At 40.4% G+C, this 17,342-nt stretch overlaps 1 protein-coding gene across 6 annotated transcripts in view; it reads left to right on the forward strand.

Moving 5' to 3' along the window:
- The first annotated feature begins 1,107 nt into the window (after window positions 1–1,107).
- LOC111967590 (LIM domain-binding protein 2) overlaps window positions 1,108–17,342 on the forward strand; it is an 89,220-nt gene continuing 72,985 nt past the window's right edge. For all 6 annotated transcript variants that reach the window (XM_023992727.1, XM_023992728.1, XM_070444820.1 and 3 more), the window contains exon 1: window positions 1,108–1,391. In XM_023992727.1, the coding sequence (XP_023848495.1) occupies window positions 1,260–1,391 (132 nt within the window). In that variant the 5' untranslated portion in view covers window positions 1,108–1,259. The remainder of the gene's footprint in view (window positions 1,392–17,342) is intronic.

The raw sequence follows: 17,342 nt of genomic DNA on the forward strand, positions 1-17,342 counted from the left end.
TTATCCTTTCAGTACTAGATTCATTCTCTGATCCTTTGATTGGGTGAATAAAATGTCAGATCGTGCTGCGAGAGTTCTGATAGGTTGGAGGACATCCTCCGAAAGTTGCCATAATTACTGTGTAAGTCTATGGAAGGGGGTGAGAACCATGAGCTTCCTAGGTTTTGTATTGAAATCAATGTACCCAGAGGAGGATGGAAACTAGCTGTTCTCCAGCTACACCATGGTGCTACCCTACAGACTGCTGTTAAGGCTGCTTTAGACAGACCTTTATTGCGAAACAGTGTGTTTTAATCAGAGAAGAATCAGAGAAGAACGAAATCTTAAAGTAATCTTGCTGAGGAATCAGTGCAGTGAAGGGTGTATACTCGATCATACTGAGTTGAGTATTCAAGAGGGACATAGGCTTCATAGTCTGGATGAGGAACAATCAACAGATCATTATTGTTATTTATGACGTTGACATGTTGGCCGACTTGACAGAAGTCACAGTAGACCATTCAAATAAGTGTAGTCAAGTTATTCTTCTGGGGTTGTTGGAATTCTGTACAGGTTGAGTATTATTGATAGCAATGTAATCAATAAAAGGTCGTAACACAGGTCTGCATATCAAACGGACCGTTCTTTAGACACAGAAGCAGTTGCTTATTTGATCTGTTGTATTGCTGTTGCATTACTAGGCCGTTGGTGTGTCATGTAAGATGCATTTTTGTTTTGCACAGATTCCATCTATTGTGGGTTATTCCGTTATCAAATTTGCCCACTTAATCGAGATATGCATTTGCAGTTTAGGTTGAACAACTCTTCGGGTTACATCGTCAGTGAGGTGAATTTGTTGGATGTGTAGTGTGCAATTATTAAATGAACTGCTCTAAATCAGACATGGCTTTATAAGGGCTTGAAATACTGGTAACAAAGAAAAGTCCCCAAAACAAAAACTGCCGAATACAACTTGGGTCGACTCCAAAACAATGATAGAAGCAGTAAACGACCCTTATACTGGAACCATGCAGCCCTCAAACCCGTCCAATGAACATTCGCTCCCTCCCGCCTACCCTGCCTTTCAGACCCCTTCCCTTGCTCCCCTCCCCACTGTCACCTCCCCGCTATAGCAGCGAACTAGTCAGCCCAACGTGCAGAGTAGCTCAGCCTTGTATAGCGGCTGGTTCCACGGCGTCGTTAAGAGCGTCGCACTCCATGTGCGTTGCGTGGATGTTGATATTGCGCTCTGCAGCTTGTAACCGCGGCAAGAACTCAACATGTCGAACCCTCCCCACGACCCGTTCTATTCCTCCCCATTCGGACCCTTCTACAGAAGGCACTCGCCCTACATGGTCCAACCCGAGTATAGGATCTACGAGATGAACAAACGACTACAATCTCGTACTGAGGTGAGTTCTGCACAGTATAGGACCTATGTAACGGCACAGGGTCCAGGCAAAGAACGGGGTTGCCCCGTTATTTGAAGGTGTTAGGATGTTTGTTTTCAGGGAGAAATGTATGTGTGTTTGGGTCGGCTCAGTGGTTTAACCTGGAAAGTGGTTACATTTGTAAGTACAGATGTGTTCATGTTACACATGTGCCTAACCTTCCAAGTACAGTATGTCATAGCCTATATTAAGTGGAGTTGTTTTTCCTCCTAAATGACATGATTAAAGTACAGAACATTTGACCAAAACATATATATTTTCAAGAAGAAAGATTAATTGTTTGGATATGCGATCATGTAAAACATGACTGAGCAAGGAAATGTGTTCAGTTCAGTACGTTTTTGTTTAATTGCCATTGTAAAGATACTTTGTTTGAAATACCAGCCTAGAACACAAACAATTATAAATCATTAGTAACAACAAAAGTTTGTTATTTAGTTTGTCAGGTAAATCTAGTTTGTAGTTTGTCAGGTAAATCTAGTTTGTCGTTTGACAGGTAAATCTAGTTTGTAGTTTGTCAGGTAAATCGAGTTTTGTAGTTTGTCAGGTAAATCTAGTTTGTAGTTTGTCAGGTAAATCTAGTTTGTAGTTTGTCGAGGTAAATCTAGTTTGTAGTTTGTCAGGTAAATCGAGTTTGTAGTTTGTCAGGTAAATCGAGTTTTGTAGTTTGTCAGGTAAATCTAGTTTTGTAGTTTGTCAGGTAAATCTAGTTTGGTCGTTGTTCAGGTAAATCTAGTTTGTCGTTTGTCAGGTAAATCTAGTTTGTGTAAGTTTGTCAGGTAAATCTAGTTTTGTCGTTTGTCAGGTAAATCTAGTTGTCGTTTGTCAGGTAAATCTAGTTTGTCGTTTGTCAGGTAAATCTAGTTTGTAGTTTGTCAGGTAAATCTAGTTTGTAGTTTGTCAGGTAAATCTATTTAAGTGCATTCAGGAAAAAGAACAGTGTTTCGAAACATGTGAGGAGGATGTAACTTGACTATCAGGTGTGTGACCTTGGGTTTCTGATTGGGTCAGTCTATTGCATTCTCGTGTCCTGAACATGACAGATTGATACAGATCGATGGTTACAGACATGTACTTAGAGATAGTTGTTTTTATCAATTGTAGGAATTTGTTTCAAAAGAATCATACATGGGATGTTTGCCAATGATTATGAACAATCGCAGTGAACAGTGCTGTTTTAAAATACTATTTAAGATGAACTTCTGTGAGGTGTATTTTTTGGTTATGGCACAGTAATCCCACAAAAAATGATATAGGGCGTTTCCATGTAAAAAGCCCCATAAGCACCAACATGTGAAGTTCAATGGAGCACATCAAATTTCGTATCAAATGAACGCTTTTTGAGAAACGTAGGCATATATACATTTTTCAACCATTTTCCATCCTAAAAATGTTGAATAAGCGAAGGCTTAGATTGCAGAAAAAGTCTCAAAAGGTATTAGAAATACATTAAAACACAATAATGTTGAAGACCCCTGCCCACTAATATCAACATTTATATTTAGTTTTGCAGAAATGATTTGCCTTTTTGTAATATTGCTTAGTGTCTTGTCATTCTGTTATCAAAAACCCACGTCTTTAAGATACTGTATTTTCTCATTTCTCTCCCTCATGAGGAGGGAGGATAATGAAAGTTCACAGAAGTAACACGTAAAGGTAGACCTACCAATTAATGTAGCTATAGTGTTCTTACTGATAACAGTTTGGTTTATGATTTATTAAGTGATTAAATACATAATTCTGTTACCAAATCGGTAACAGAATGACCTAAAAAACCTGTAACAGAATGACTGCAACTGAACTGGCTACAATGGGAGTACATAGTCGTCGCAAACCACAGTTGGTCCTCCTTTCCACTGGCATACTGTTATGTTCTGCTCATAATTGTGTTCTTTCTCTTTCTGTCGCGTTGTGGTCATAGCAAGAGTGTGAAAACAGAATGGGCAACCCCTCCCTCTCTCGCCCCCCCCCCCCCCCCCTTTTTCTCTCTCCAGTTAATGTAACTCACCCGGCTCTTACTGACACCTACCCATGAGCCCCCTCTCTTTCCTTTTGCCGTAACCAGCCCTCTTACCCATTGAGCACCAACCGACACCAGACGTCCATGGACATTGAAATCTGGTCCTTCCAAATCTGAACCGATCATACACGTCTGTTTCACAAATTTGGTCAGCATAGTTCAGTATAGTAGAGTACAATAAAGTAGAGTAAAGGATAGATCAGTACAATACAGTACTGTACTGTACAGTAGATTTGAAGTTAGTACAGTACAGTATAAGGCCAAGGCAATGTTGCAGAGATGCAATGGCACAACATTCATTAATTATTCAACAGGAGTAGTCCAAACCCTTATGGACTTCCACTCCTGTACCGCCGATACCATGCCGGCAACAACTCCCAGCAACCGACCATACACTCCACCAATTTACTGCCATTATAGCCATCCTTCCAGCCGTGCCGGTGGTAAATAGCATTTTGTTTTCAGTCATTTTTACGATGGAATTATTCTTTTGAATCTCTCAACCGCCACCAAAAAAAGAGGCAGAAAATGTTTTGGACTTTATTAAAAGGACTTTATTCATGATATTCATCTCAGTATTGTTTGGCCTTGAATGTCTTTTTTTATATATAGAATGAGCCATGTGAACAGATTGAATCTTCGCTATTGTTACCTGGGCATTGTTAACGTTGTAAATATTGGCAATGGTAACTTATATCTGATAGAAATTCAATACGGAACCTTTCCATGTTTGGTTCCCATCCAGATGTTCCATTGGCCTACAGAAATTATATTGTAATTAATTATACATAAAGCGCATGGCTATCAAAACGGAAAATTCGATTCATGTTGTAAATGACATCCGGCTGTGATGAAAGCGTGTGGAAAACTGTGGATTCAATCTACCTTAAAACTATTCTTGGCTATGTAGTCTGAGAAAAACATTGCAGACAGCAAATTTGCATCCCAAATGGCACCCTATACCCTATAGTGCACTATTTTTGACCAGAGGTCTGTGTGCCCTGGTCAAAAGTGGTGCACTGTATAAGAACTAGGGTGCCATTTGGAACGTAGGCCAAGTCTTGTTAGTGTTTGGTATCCTGCCTTTGGAAGAGTCCTCCACAATATCCACAACAACAAATAGCACAGTGAATCCTTTGATTATTGAACTGGTGCCTGGCTGACTTGATGTTGTCCCAAAGTCTGTTCAATTGGCCCTATCATTGAACTGCAGCGAAGATAACAATTATATTGGTAATTCTGTTTTCATTCAGTTATTTCCCTGGTATTTGTTAAAAAATGGTACCAGTTGATACTATGTAGAAATAAGTAACAGAAAGCACCGCCTTTAACCATACATTTCTGAGTAAATATCAGGTAAATACCAGCAGAAACAGGACCATACAATGCAGGATCACCAGAATATCCATATGCAAAATACAAGACCAGTCAAAAGTTTGGACCCACCTATTCATTCAAGGGTTTTTCTTTATTTGTACTATTTTCTACCTTGTAGAATAATAGTGAAGACATCAAAACTATGAAATAACGCACATGGAATCATGTAGTAACCAAAAAAGTGTTAAACAGTTAAAAATGTATTGAAAGTAGCCACACTTTGCCTTGATGACAGCTTTGCACGCTCTTGGCATTCTCTCAACCAGCTTCATAAGGAATGCTTTTCCAACAGTCTTGAAGGAGTTCCCACATATGCTGAGCACTTGTTGGCTGCCTTTCCTTCATTCTGCGGTCCAACTTATCCCAAACCATCTCAATTGGGTTGAGATTGGGTGATCGTGGAGGCCAGGTCATCTGATGCAGCATTCCATCACTCTCCTTCTTGGTCAAATAGCCCTTACATAGCCTGGAGGTGTGTTGGATCATTGTCCTGTTGAAAAACAAATGATAGTCCCTCTATGCGCAAACCTGATGGGATGGCGTATTGCTGCAGAATGCTGTGGAAGCCATGTTGGTTAAGTGTGCCTTGAATTCTAAATAAATCACTGACAGTGTCACCAGCAAAGCACCCCCACACCATCACACCTCCTCCTCCATGATCTCACACATGTGAAGATCATCCGTTCACCTACTCTGCGTCTCACAAAGACACGGCGGTTTAAACCAAAAATGTCAAATCTGGACTCATCATAGCAAAGGACAGATTTCCACCGGTGTAATGTCCATTGCTCGTATTTCTTGGCCCAAGCAAGTCTCTTCTTATTATTGGTGTCCTTTAGTAGTGGTTTCTTTGCAGCAATTCGACCATGAAGGCCTGATTCACACAGTCTCCTCTGAACAGTTGATGTTGAGATGTGTCTGTTACTTGAACTCTGTGTAGCAATTATTTGGGCAGCAATTTCTGAGGCTGATAACTCTAATGAACTTATCATCTGCAGCAGAGGTAACTCTGGGTCTTCCTTTCCTGTGGCGGTCCTCATGAAAGCCAGTTTCATCATAGCGCTTGATGGTTTTTGCGACTGCACTTGAAAAAAACTTTCTTGAAATTTTCCGTAATGACTGACCTTCATGTCTTAAAGTAATGATGGATTGTCGTTTCTCTTTGCTTATTTGAGCTGTTGGCATATTATGGATGTGGTCTTTTACCAAATAGGGCTATCTTCTGTATACCACCGCTACCTTGTCACAACATAACTGATTGGTTCAAATGGATTAAGAAGGAAAGAAATTCTACAAATTAACAAGGCACACCTGTTAACTGAAATGCATTCCAGGTGACTACCTCATGAAGCTAGTTGAGAGAATGCCAAGAGTGTGCAAAGCTGTCATCAAGGCAAAGGGTGGCTACTTTGAAGAATCTCAAATATAAAATATATTTTGATTTGTTTAACAGTTTTTTGGTTACTACATGATTCCATATGTGTTGTTTCACAGTTTTGATGTCTTCACTGTTATTCTACAATGTAGAAAATATTACAAATAAAGAAAAACCCTGCAATGAGTAGGTTTGTCCGAACTTTTGACTGGTACTGTAAGTAACAACGTCGTATCATCCTGTGTTGTTTCAAAACAGGACGTAGAAAATGTCACTTTTTTAAAAGAGCAACCTGGACTCCATAAAATGAAAATAGCTGAATAGGTGTGTTGGACTTGTTATGCATCCTAAATGATGCCATATTTCCTTCATAGTGCAATACTTTTGACCAGGGTCCATAGGGGCCCATTTGATGGGCTCATTTTTTGGCGGGTTATCTTTTCAGCACAGGTATGCCATTTTCCTAGCAGTCAGTTATATTAGTAAGTGTATGGCTGTTGAATCATGCCAACCACTATTCAATACTAGGACTATATATTGGCTTGTGTAGGAAAATATCAGGTACCTTTTCTTATCTACTACCTTTTCTATTTAGAAATAAATATAAATCTGAAATATTTCACTACCAGACAGAAACCATGTTGATGGGTCTGCATTTACATTTGTTTATGGATGTGTATTTATGTTTGTTGTTGAGTTACCAAACCCCAGACACAGCAGCAAAATAGACACTGAGCACGGGAGCTGGGAATCAGCTCAAGTCTAGTTTTTACATGAAGTTGTTGTTGGCAGGCAAGTCAACTCATATGAGTCACTAATGTCCATGCCCTGTCCAGCTGATGAGAATAGTTTGGCCCAGAGAACAGCATATGCTGCAGTGTTACTTTGTGTTCCGGAAGCAAGTCGGAATGGTTGAGTCTTAAAACCTAATCTGTTTTAGGTTATGAAGCGGTTTTAAACAAGTAATAGTTGTTGTGTTGTTTTTAGGTAAACGATGGCATTTTGCTGAATGAATATCGATGTTACTGTATGCGTACTTTAAGGTCACTGATGGAGTAAACATTGGGTTATGCTATATGTTAAAGGTCATATAAACAATTTATCACCTGAAGTTATATTTTAAGTAAAGTTCAGTTTCTCGAGCATGTTGCTGAAACTGTTAGCCTATTAAAAATGAACCTGTGAAGGTTCACCTTTTTAGATGACAATCCTCATTACATCTTGTCGTACAGCAGTTATGACTCTTAATTAATACATTCTGCCCCAACTGTTCAATGCTGTATATCGCCATTATAATATTGATGTTTTTCAACCCTGATATTTTCCCAGTAATCCGTTTCACGTTCAGTCATATAAAACATACTTGGATTTGAATAAATATCAACAAGCCATAGTAAGTTTACAATTTATATTGTATCATCTTACAATCATACACTCTGTTTATGGCCTTCATCATGATCACCTTTGAACCACTAACTATAAACTGTACTGTACTAGGAATACACTATGAAAGATGACTGTAAGTTCACTAACGATTAAACCACATCACTTGACATGCCATATCTTTTCAACACACGGCGCGCCATTGTCCTATTACATTTCATTTTACCCAGCGAACCTCTTCTGACCTACCAATCAAAACAGATTTTGATTGTTATGTGACCGTATGCGTACGGACCGTGAGGTTCGACCGCATTGATTATGGCTACCGACCCCTGTATGAAGCCTCTACACACATCACATAAACATACGCACACCCCTCTGCTGTGATTTAGGGGTTGTGGGGGAATCTGACACTTAAGCGGATATGCAAATGAGGAGTCGGATTACCATTCAGAGGAGGGGCCTGCTCGACCCCAGCCGCTGTAAGCACATTAGCATAAACATTGTTAATATTCAGCAGGAAAGCGAGGATATAAAGCGTAACGCTGCGAGCGAGAAGCTGAAGAGAAGGAGAGAGAGAGAGAGAAGAGAGAGAGAGAGAGGGAGAGAGAGAGAGAGAGAGAGGAGAGAGAGAGAGAGAGAGAGAGAGAGAGAGAGAGAGAGAGAGAGAGAGAGAGAGAGAGAGAGAGAGAGAGAGAGAGAGAGAGGAGAGAGAGAGATGGAGAGATGAGAGAAGAGGAAAACAATAGCACTTTAATGGAGGGTGTTACGTAGATTAATATCGGCCAGCGTTATCTGATGTGCTCAGGTTGAAAAGCAGTAATGGGAAGTTAAAATATTCACCTCGATTTAGCCAGTGTGCCTGAACCTTAGCTCTCCTGAGGTGGATTGTGTTTAGTTTGGTGAAATCTGATAATTTACTCTTTCAATGACTGACCTCTGGTTGACTGACTGACTGTCTATTTTGTATGTAATCAGGTGGTCTGTTCCAAAATCAACCCCTTGTCCCTAGCCCTCCTTTTCCCAACCCCTAGGCATTTGTGTAGATCTGATCGGATTGGCTACTGTATAAGCGTTAAGGCAAAAATCCACCCCTCGCAGTCTATCAGAGGGCAAATTGGGATTATTACCATATTGCTTATACTTCTCAGATCTACATGAAGAGCCCAGGAGTGGGGGATATGAGTCAATGTGGAACTGAACGTTAAGTGATTGTTGTCAGTCCATTGCTTAAGGATACTGTACACTGCACTGCCCCCATCTGGGAATGACATTCCACCTTTTATCAGAGTTAGATCCCTTCATCCTCAGCCATGCAAGAGAATCACCAGTATGTGGAAAACTTACTCGGTGATTTAAGCAGTGCATAAAACAGACACAAAATCCCATCCTAGATAGGTCCTACAGTACCTACAGGTGTTGCATCTTCCTTTGACCTATATTGTCCCAGAAAAATAATCCTACAGCAACAGGATTTTAACATTTAGTCCATCATGTTGGTTGATTGGTGGTTAGGCTATTAGCTGGTCAAAAGTAGACTACATGAAAAGTGCAATACTGTGTGTTAGTGTGGGTTTTCAGTCAAAAGAGTGATCAAATTAAGATCCTACATCTGCACCTGGCCTGAAATGGCCAAATAACACAGACAATTGTGACAGTTATTTCATTATAGACAGTGCCTATCAAACTTGATTTGCTCTGTGTCCATCAATTGTGCTAATCAATCAGACCTGGGTTCAAATACTATTTAAAATCTTTCAAATACTTTGGCCGTTTGCTTTAGCCTGCCTGAAGTGCTAGATGGGTGGGGTTTGCCGAATTGGGACTATTCTATTGGTTCTTTAAGCCAGGCAAGCTCAAATAAGCACAGATAAAGTGTTTGCAATTATTTGAACCCAGGTCTGATGCTAATCAATTTAGTTATCATCAGATGTTGTTAGAGGATGTTCACATGTCTAACTCCAAAAAAAAAAACATATTTGGGCCAAACAATGAGGTGTTGGTCCGGCCAGCAGGAAGCTTGGACAATGGTCCCACCTTTTTCCTGCCACTTTCCCACAGTTCCCATAGTTCCTTCCAGGGTACAGTGTTGCACAGATAACTGATAAGACACAGGAACATATCCATTCACTTCCTGTTCATGTTATTTAAAAAATATATATATTTATGAATTTCTGTTCTTCATGATCATAGTGAATATGGATGTTTTATTATCATGGCTTGTATTGCTGATGCCACAGCCCACAGACATAGCTGTCCCTAATTGATTCCTTCTATGTATTTAATAAAGAAATTGTTAGTTCATTAATAATGGCATACCATTATTGTGTGTTTTTTTAAATATTGCAGATACATTGTGGCRTCCATCAATGTAATTGTCTGCATCATTTCCAATTCCCCATATATTTTTTTGTAAATATATATATATACAACCGTTCAAAAGTTTAGGGTCACTTAGAAATGTCCATGTTATTGAAAGAATGGGCCTCCGTAGGCGTACAGAGGCCCATTATCAGCAACCATCACTCCTGTGTTCCAATGGCACGTTGTGTTAGCTAATCCAAGTTTATCATTTTGAAAGGCTAATTGATCATTAGAAAACCCTTTTGCAATTATGTTAGCACATCTGAAAACTGTTGTGCTGATTAAAGAAGCAATGAAACTGGCCTTCTTTAGACTAGTTGAGTATCTGGAGCATCAGCAATTGTGGGTTCGATTACAGGCTCAAAATGGCTAGAAACAAAGAACTTTCTTCTGAAACACGTCAGTCTATTCTTCTTCTGAGAAATGAAGGCTATTCCATGTGAGAAATTGCCAAGAAACGGAATATCTGGTACAACACTGTGTACTACTCCCTTCACAGAACAACGCAAACTGTCTTTAACCAGAATAGAAAGAGGAGTGGGAGGCCCCGGTGCACAACTGAGCGGACAAGTAGAGGACAAGTACATTAGAGTGCCATCACCATACAATGACACCTTTGTTATTAAGCCCTGGATTTCTAACCCCTTGATATTGTTGTTGGATCAGATTTTAATAGCTAACATTTCGATGGCCATAATAAATAGATATGCCGATAGTAGACAACCTTGTTTTACTCCTCTTTACAGTTTAATCCTTTCTGAGAAGTAGCCATTTTTTACTATTTTACACCTAGGGTCACTATACATAACTTTAACCCATTTTATAACAGTTTCTCCAAAATTGAAATATTCGAGGCATTTATATATACATTCCAGTTGTACTTAATCAAAAGCCTTTTCAAAGTCAGCTATGTATACCAGGCCTGTTTTACCAGATTTTTCATAGTGTTCTATTGTTTCCAGTACTTGTCTTATATTATCTCCAATGTATCATCCATGTAAAAAACCTGTCTGATTTGTATGAATAATATCTGACAATACCTTTCTAATTCTATGCGCTATGCTTTTAGCTACAATTTTTGTATACATTTTTGAATTTTAGCTAATGGCATACAATTTTATAATGCTAATTATTCTCTCTGACATATTAGATGAGTAGGTGATAAATACCGATAACAATTATGTCAAATGGCCATATAATGTACAGGTGCTATAATTCTCAAAATGGCAGAAAACCACATTGTTGACTATTCCCACCAGAAACATAGGGAAGACTTCGGAAGACAGGTTACAGCTGGAGTTAAATCTATCGGCATAACAACTACGCTCGTCTTCACTGATGAAAGAAAAAGTACTCTGGTTTAAGGAAATTAGCTGATGAACTATACACTATACCAATGATACCACAATACTCACAAAGCATTATGAGTAAAACTGGCATTGAGTTTGATGAGGCAAACAGCTGCATGTTTATTGGTCCAATTAGTGCATGCTGTTGTGTTGTCTAGGACCCACTGGTGCATCGTGGGTAGTGGCCATGTGAAGGCAGTAGCTTTTCAAGGACACAGCTTTTCTTTCGTTCACCTCCAGTCATTTGCATAATGCAAGGGTGGTATCCCTAATGTTTGCTTACTGCTTTGTACCACAGTAAACAGCTTTAGAAAAATATATCAGCATTGCTAGCATAGCATACTGAATTTAATGTACTTAAATTGTGCATTATAATGCATAGTTTGAATAGTATGTATCTCTTCACACCTACACTCATATGCACTTTACATACAGTATGTACACTACCTTGAAAAGCTCTCTATGCATCATGACTGTGTCTTTCAGACACTTAAGCCATTATGCTTCGTAACCCCAGGGCCTTCGACAGTATAATTCTCATTGTCAAAGATGCAGGGTCTGATCCATTCACTATTTGAATGGGATTGCAGAGGTTGTTAATTCACCAAGGTTAGGCCCCAGACACACCCACTCTCTAGGAGGCCACTCTCGTGCAATAGACCAGCGGAAGAAGGCGAAAATACCCCGTAACTAAAGCATGCTGGGAATATTATTGCGTCAGATTGAAATGTATTGACATTGTGCCTCAATTCATGGAGTGTTGTAAGTGTGCGTGTGTGTGTGCTAATTTCTGTGTTACTGTTAGTGAGTGTGTGTATGCGCTTGTGACTTTGTGTGTACAGGACTGTGTGTGTGTGTGTGCGTGCGTGCGTGTGCGTCATCTATTTATAAGTGTGTGTGAATAGGAGCCTCAGGTCTACTGTTATTTACAGACAATCCTCACTATGGTGTCCCACTAATCTTTTAGCTATCCCATAAATCCATGCCCGCTTGGCCCGCTGTGATGTGATGAGTCGCTTCACACACACACACACACACACACACACACACACACACACACCACCACACACACACACACACACACACACACACACACACACAACACACACACACCACACACACACACCGGCCGCACAACGTGCACGTGCACACACACACAACACCCCCCAACCACACCACACACACAAACTACCCCCCACCACACAGACACACACACACACACCTTCTTGCCCTTTGTGCTGTTGTCCGTGGCCAATAATTTTTGTACCATGTTTTGTGCTGCTAACATGTTGTGTTGCTACCATGTTGTGTTGTTGTCTTAGGTCTCTCTTTATGTAGTGTTATGGTGTCTCTCTTGTTGTGATGTGTGTTTTGTCCTATATTAATATATTATTATTTTTATCGCAGCCCCTGTCCCCGCAGGAGACCTTTTGCCTTTTGGTAGGCCGTCATTGTAAATAAGAATTTGTTCTTAATTGACTTGCCTAGTTAATTAAAGAAATTAAATAAACAGACACACACACTATCACCCACTCCAATTGACAAATTTGATAAATCCCTCTAGACGGGAACTATCTGTTCAAATCAATAGGGCTTTATTGGCTGGCAGTGGCAGGTGTCAGAGAGGATAACCTGCTGTGTTAGTTCACCTGAGGTCTCTGCAGCTTGCCACTGATCTGTGGTGGTTGACACCAGCTAGCATAGCACCGCTGGCTTGTCAGCTAGTCAGGAATTCAGGTAGCGTAAATGAAAGCATGACACGAGTGTGTGGAGAGTATCCCCTCCTGTCCAGCGATGCATGGAGGTGGAGAAGGAGGAAGCTGGTCTGGATAGCTGTTGCATGGGATAGATTTGGATGAGATGTTAAAGAGAAAGAGGGAAGTGTGGCAGAGTTGTCAAGTACTGATTGTTTTATATACATTTGGTTCGGGTGGCAGCTGGCCTAGCCTAGATAGCCTAGCAGTTAAGGGGTTGGGCCATTAAGTGAAAGGTTGCTGGTTCGTATCCCTTAGCTGACTAGGTGAAAAATCTGTCGATGTGCCCTTGAGCAAGGAACCCTAATTACTCCTGTAAGTCGCTCTGGATAAGAGTGTCTGCTAAAATGTAAATATAAATGTTTTATTTGCATACAGGCAGCTGACCTGACTGGGTAGTGTATCTATCTAACAGAAATCAGAACTACAGTATAGAGTAAAACACAGTCTAAGTATTATACCAATACACACGAGGATTGCAATTGAATATATCTTCAGCAAAAATGAATCTATTGGTTCCAATTCAACATTTTGATACCAGAAGGCCTACATGTTGCTTTGGAGGCCTTTGCGCCCCACCTTGAAATCAAACTAGGGGAAACACTGCCATGCACATACAGTACAGTACTTACTGTGATGTAAGCATCAGCCGAATGAATCAAAGATAGACCACTGTTCTGTATCTCCTTCTCAACTCTGCTCTTTCTTGAAACAGAGGCCCTGTTTGTATGGTTGAATGCCAGAGCAAAATGTCACTGGACCTCCTGAATGGAACATATTGAGTCGAAACTGACTCACTAACATAGAAATCCATTCTGTAAAGTAGCAGGAGCTTAAGTAAGAGGATGTTGAAGGGATGTTTCCACTAGTAATCCCACAAGTTTATATGGAATAGGACATCTGACATGTATTAAATCCCCTCACCTGTTATTTGACAAAAGGAAAAAGTTCTGAAGACAGACTAAGTAATGCCTTTCATCGACACACTACAGGAAAACACAATTGTCTATGTGTTCTACTCCTACTTCATTTTACTACTAACAAAATATTTACCTTCTACAGTTGAAGTCGGAAGTTTACACTTACACGGAACCCAAACCGGCTGCGCGTGCGCCATCGCACACTCTCGTGCATAAATGTATTTTGCCCCCCCACACCAATCACGATCACGACACGCAGGTTAAAATATCAAAACAAACTCTGAACCAATGACATTAATTTGGGGACAGGTCAAAAAGCATTAAACATGTATGGCAATTTAGCTAGTTAGCTTGCACTTGCTAGCTAATTTGTCCTATTTAGCTAGCTTGCTGTTGCTAGCTAATTTGTCCTGGGATATAAACATTGAGTTGTTATTTTACATGAAATGCACAAGGTCCTCTACTCCGACAATTAATCCACACATAAAACGGTAAACCGAATGGTTTCTAGTCATCTCTCCTCCTTCCAGGCTTTTTCGTCTTTGAACTTATATGGTGATTGGCATCTTGCACCCACACTGCGCGAGCAGTCTTCCATTTGGAAGACCCATTTGCAACCAAGCTTCAACTTCCTGACTGATGTCTTGAGATGTTGCTTCAATATATCCACATAATTGTCCTACCTCATGATGCCGTCTAATTTGTGAAGTGCACCAGACCCTCCTGCAGCAAGCACCCCCACAACATGATGCTACCACCCCTGTGCTTCAGGGTTGGGATGGTGTTCTTCGGCTTGCAAGCCTCCCCCTTTTTCCTCCAAACATACCGATGGTCATTATGGCCAAACAGTTCTATTTGTGTTTCATCAGACCTTTAGTTTTTTTAGTTTAGTTTATTAATTCGACGATAAAAAAAAAACAAGCACACAAATCTTAAAAGCCATACATGCACATGAATAAAATCATCGAGGACAACACACAATAAAGTCTGGGACTTATTTCCATTGTGGTCCTCTGGAGACAAGATGGCTAGACAAGATCGAACACAGTATGGCAGTCAAGAGGACCAGAGGAAATTTCCTCAAAAAGTATGATCTTTGTCCCCATGTAGAGTCGCAAACCGTTGTGGGGCTTTTTTATGACGGTTTTGAAGCAGTGGCTTCTTCCTAGCAGAGGGGCTTTTTCAGGTTATGTTGATATAGGACTGGTTTTACTGTGAATTATAAGTGAAATAATCTGTCTGTAAACAATTGTTGGAAAAATACTTGTGTCATGCACAAAGTAGATGTCCTATCTGACTTGCCAAAACTATTGTTTGTTAACAATACATTTGTGGAGTGGTTGAAAAACGAGTTTTAATGACTCCAACCTAACTGTAAGTAAACTTCCGACTTCAACTGTATATGGAAATGTGATACAATGTTTAGCCATTTACAACACGAAAACCATAAAAGTTGTTGAATGGCAATAAAGTTCAAGTTAAAGCAGCCGACCATACTGAAAGTGTTATTGAATGGAGGCAGAAAACATAGATAGAATAGCAAAGAAGAAGAAGAAATAAGAAAAGGATAGAAGGAAGACGAAACGAGAGAGGAGCGAGACAGAATGAGAGAGGAAGACAAAGAGGATGATAGAGAAGAGAGAGAGAGAGAGAGAGGATAGATAGAAGAGAAGAAGAGAGAGAGAGAGAGAGAGAGAGAGGAGAGAGAGAGAGAGAGAGAGAGAGAGAGAGAAGAGAGAGAGGAGAGAAGAGAGAGAGAGAAGAGAAGAGAAAGAAGAGAGAGAAAAAAGAAAGAAGAGAGAAAGAAAAGAAGCAGAGAGAAAAACACGAACGAGAGAAGAGAGGGATAATGGTGCTTGTTGCCCCTTGGCTTTACTGTCACTCCCTTGAGGCCCCTCACAGGACAGGATTATCTGCTGAGGTCATTCAGCCTGGTGAGTGTGACTAATCAGAATGTCTCACATATACACACACACACACATGCATGTACTCATGCACTTACACACACACACATAACAATACAAGAAAAGAAATGCACAACGATATAGACAGGCATGCAGATATCTCTCTGTCTCTGTCTCTCTCTCGCGCTCTCTCACGTACACACATTCCTCACACATGCACACACACTTCTCAACCAGCTCATCCAGTGCTGTCCCAGTGGAGGTCTCGTCAGTCGCGTGTGTGACCATTGTTGTTGATTATCCGCTAGGGAAACGCTGCTGCACTAAGGCATCCATGTCCCAGAAAATGTTAGCTTCTCCCCCCATCCCACCACCATACCACCCTGCCCACTGGGCAAGAACTGGTTGAATCAACATTTCAACAGAAAAAAAGCAATGCGATGACATTGAATCAACCCGAAATGTTTTTGTTGATTTCATGTTGCATTCAGGTTAGTTGTACAACCAAACCAAATGTAAATCCAAACTGGATGTTGAACTGTGCCCATTGGGTGTCCTCCTGTCCCCTGGCAGAGTCCATCCACTGCCAGTTGCCTGGTACTAGCCCAGTTACACACAACGCAGACTCCTGTTGAGTTAATAATCACCACCAACAGTCCCAGTTCATGACTCATTGAGCTTTTGATGTGTGCTGATAAAATGCAATGATGGTGCGTGCAGCAGTGGGGGTATCTGGGTCAAAATGAAGAGACACAGTTTGCTTGCTCTAAATTTGGGCGGCAGTGGTGCAAATATGTGACCGTGCGGGAATTGTACATTACATTTTTAGTTACACTGTTTATAAACACTGTGTAAGGGCTGTCGCTCTCCTCATCCTCAGACGAGGAGAGGAGAGAAGGATCATCAGACCAAAATGCAGCTTCAGGGAAATAAGCCATCTTTTATTTTATAACAGGAAAAAAACTGATGATGATGGCGACACGAAAACAAACACTTTAACAAACTTACAAAATAACAAAACGACGTAGAACGAAACCTGAACATAAACTCACATACTAAAACGTAAACTCACGGACAGGAACGTTACATCAAAACACACGAACAGCCAAACAGTCCCGTATGGTAACATACATTCGACGACACAGGAGACAATCACCCACAAACAAACAGTGAGAACACCCTACCTAAATATGACTCTTAATTAGAGGAGAACGCAAAACACCTGCCTCTAATTAAGAGCCATACCAGGCAACCACAACCAACATAGAAACAGATAACATAGACTGCCCACCCAAAACACATGCCCTGACCTAAACACATACAAAAACAACATAAAACAGGTCAGGACCGTTACACACTGCATATGTATACACTGCATTCTTGACATAGCTCACTCTAATATATCTACTGCTGTACATATCATTCTTAGTATATCTGGTGTAAATTCATCCGGTGTGTATAGGTAT

The sequence above is a fragment of the Salvelinus sp. IW2-2015 genome, linkage group LG8, assembly GCF_002910315.2.
Source record: "Salvelinus sp. IW2-2015 linkage group LG8, ASM291031v2, whole genome shotgun sequence".
In the NCBI taxonomy this organism is placed as follows: Eukaryota; Metazoa; Chordata; class Actinopteri; order Salmoniformes; family Salmonidae; genus Salvelinus; species Salvelinus sp. IW2-2015.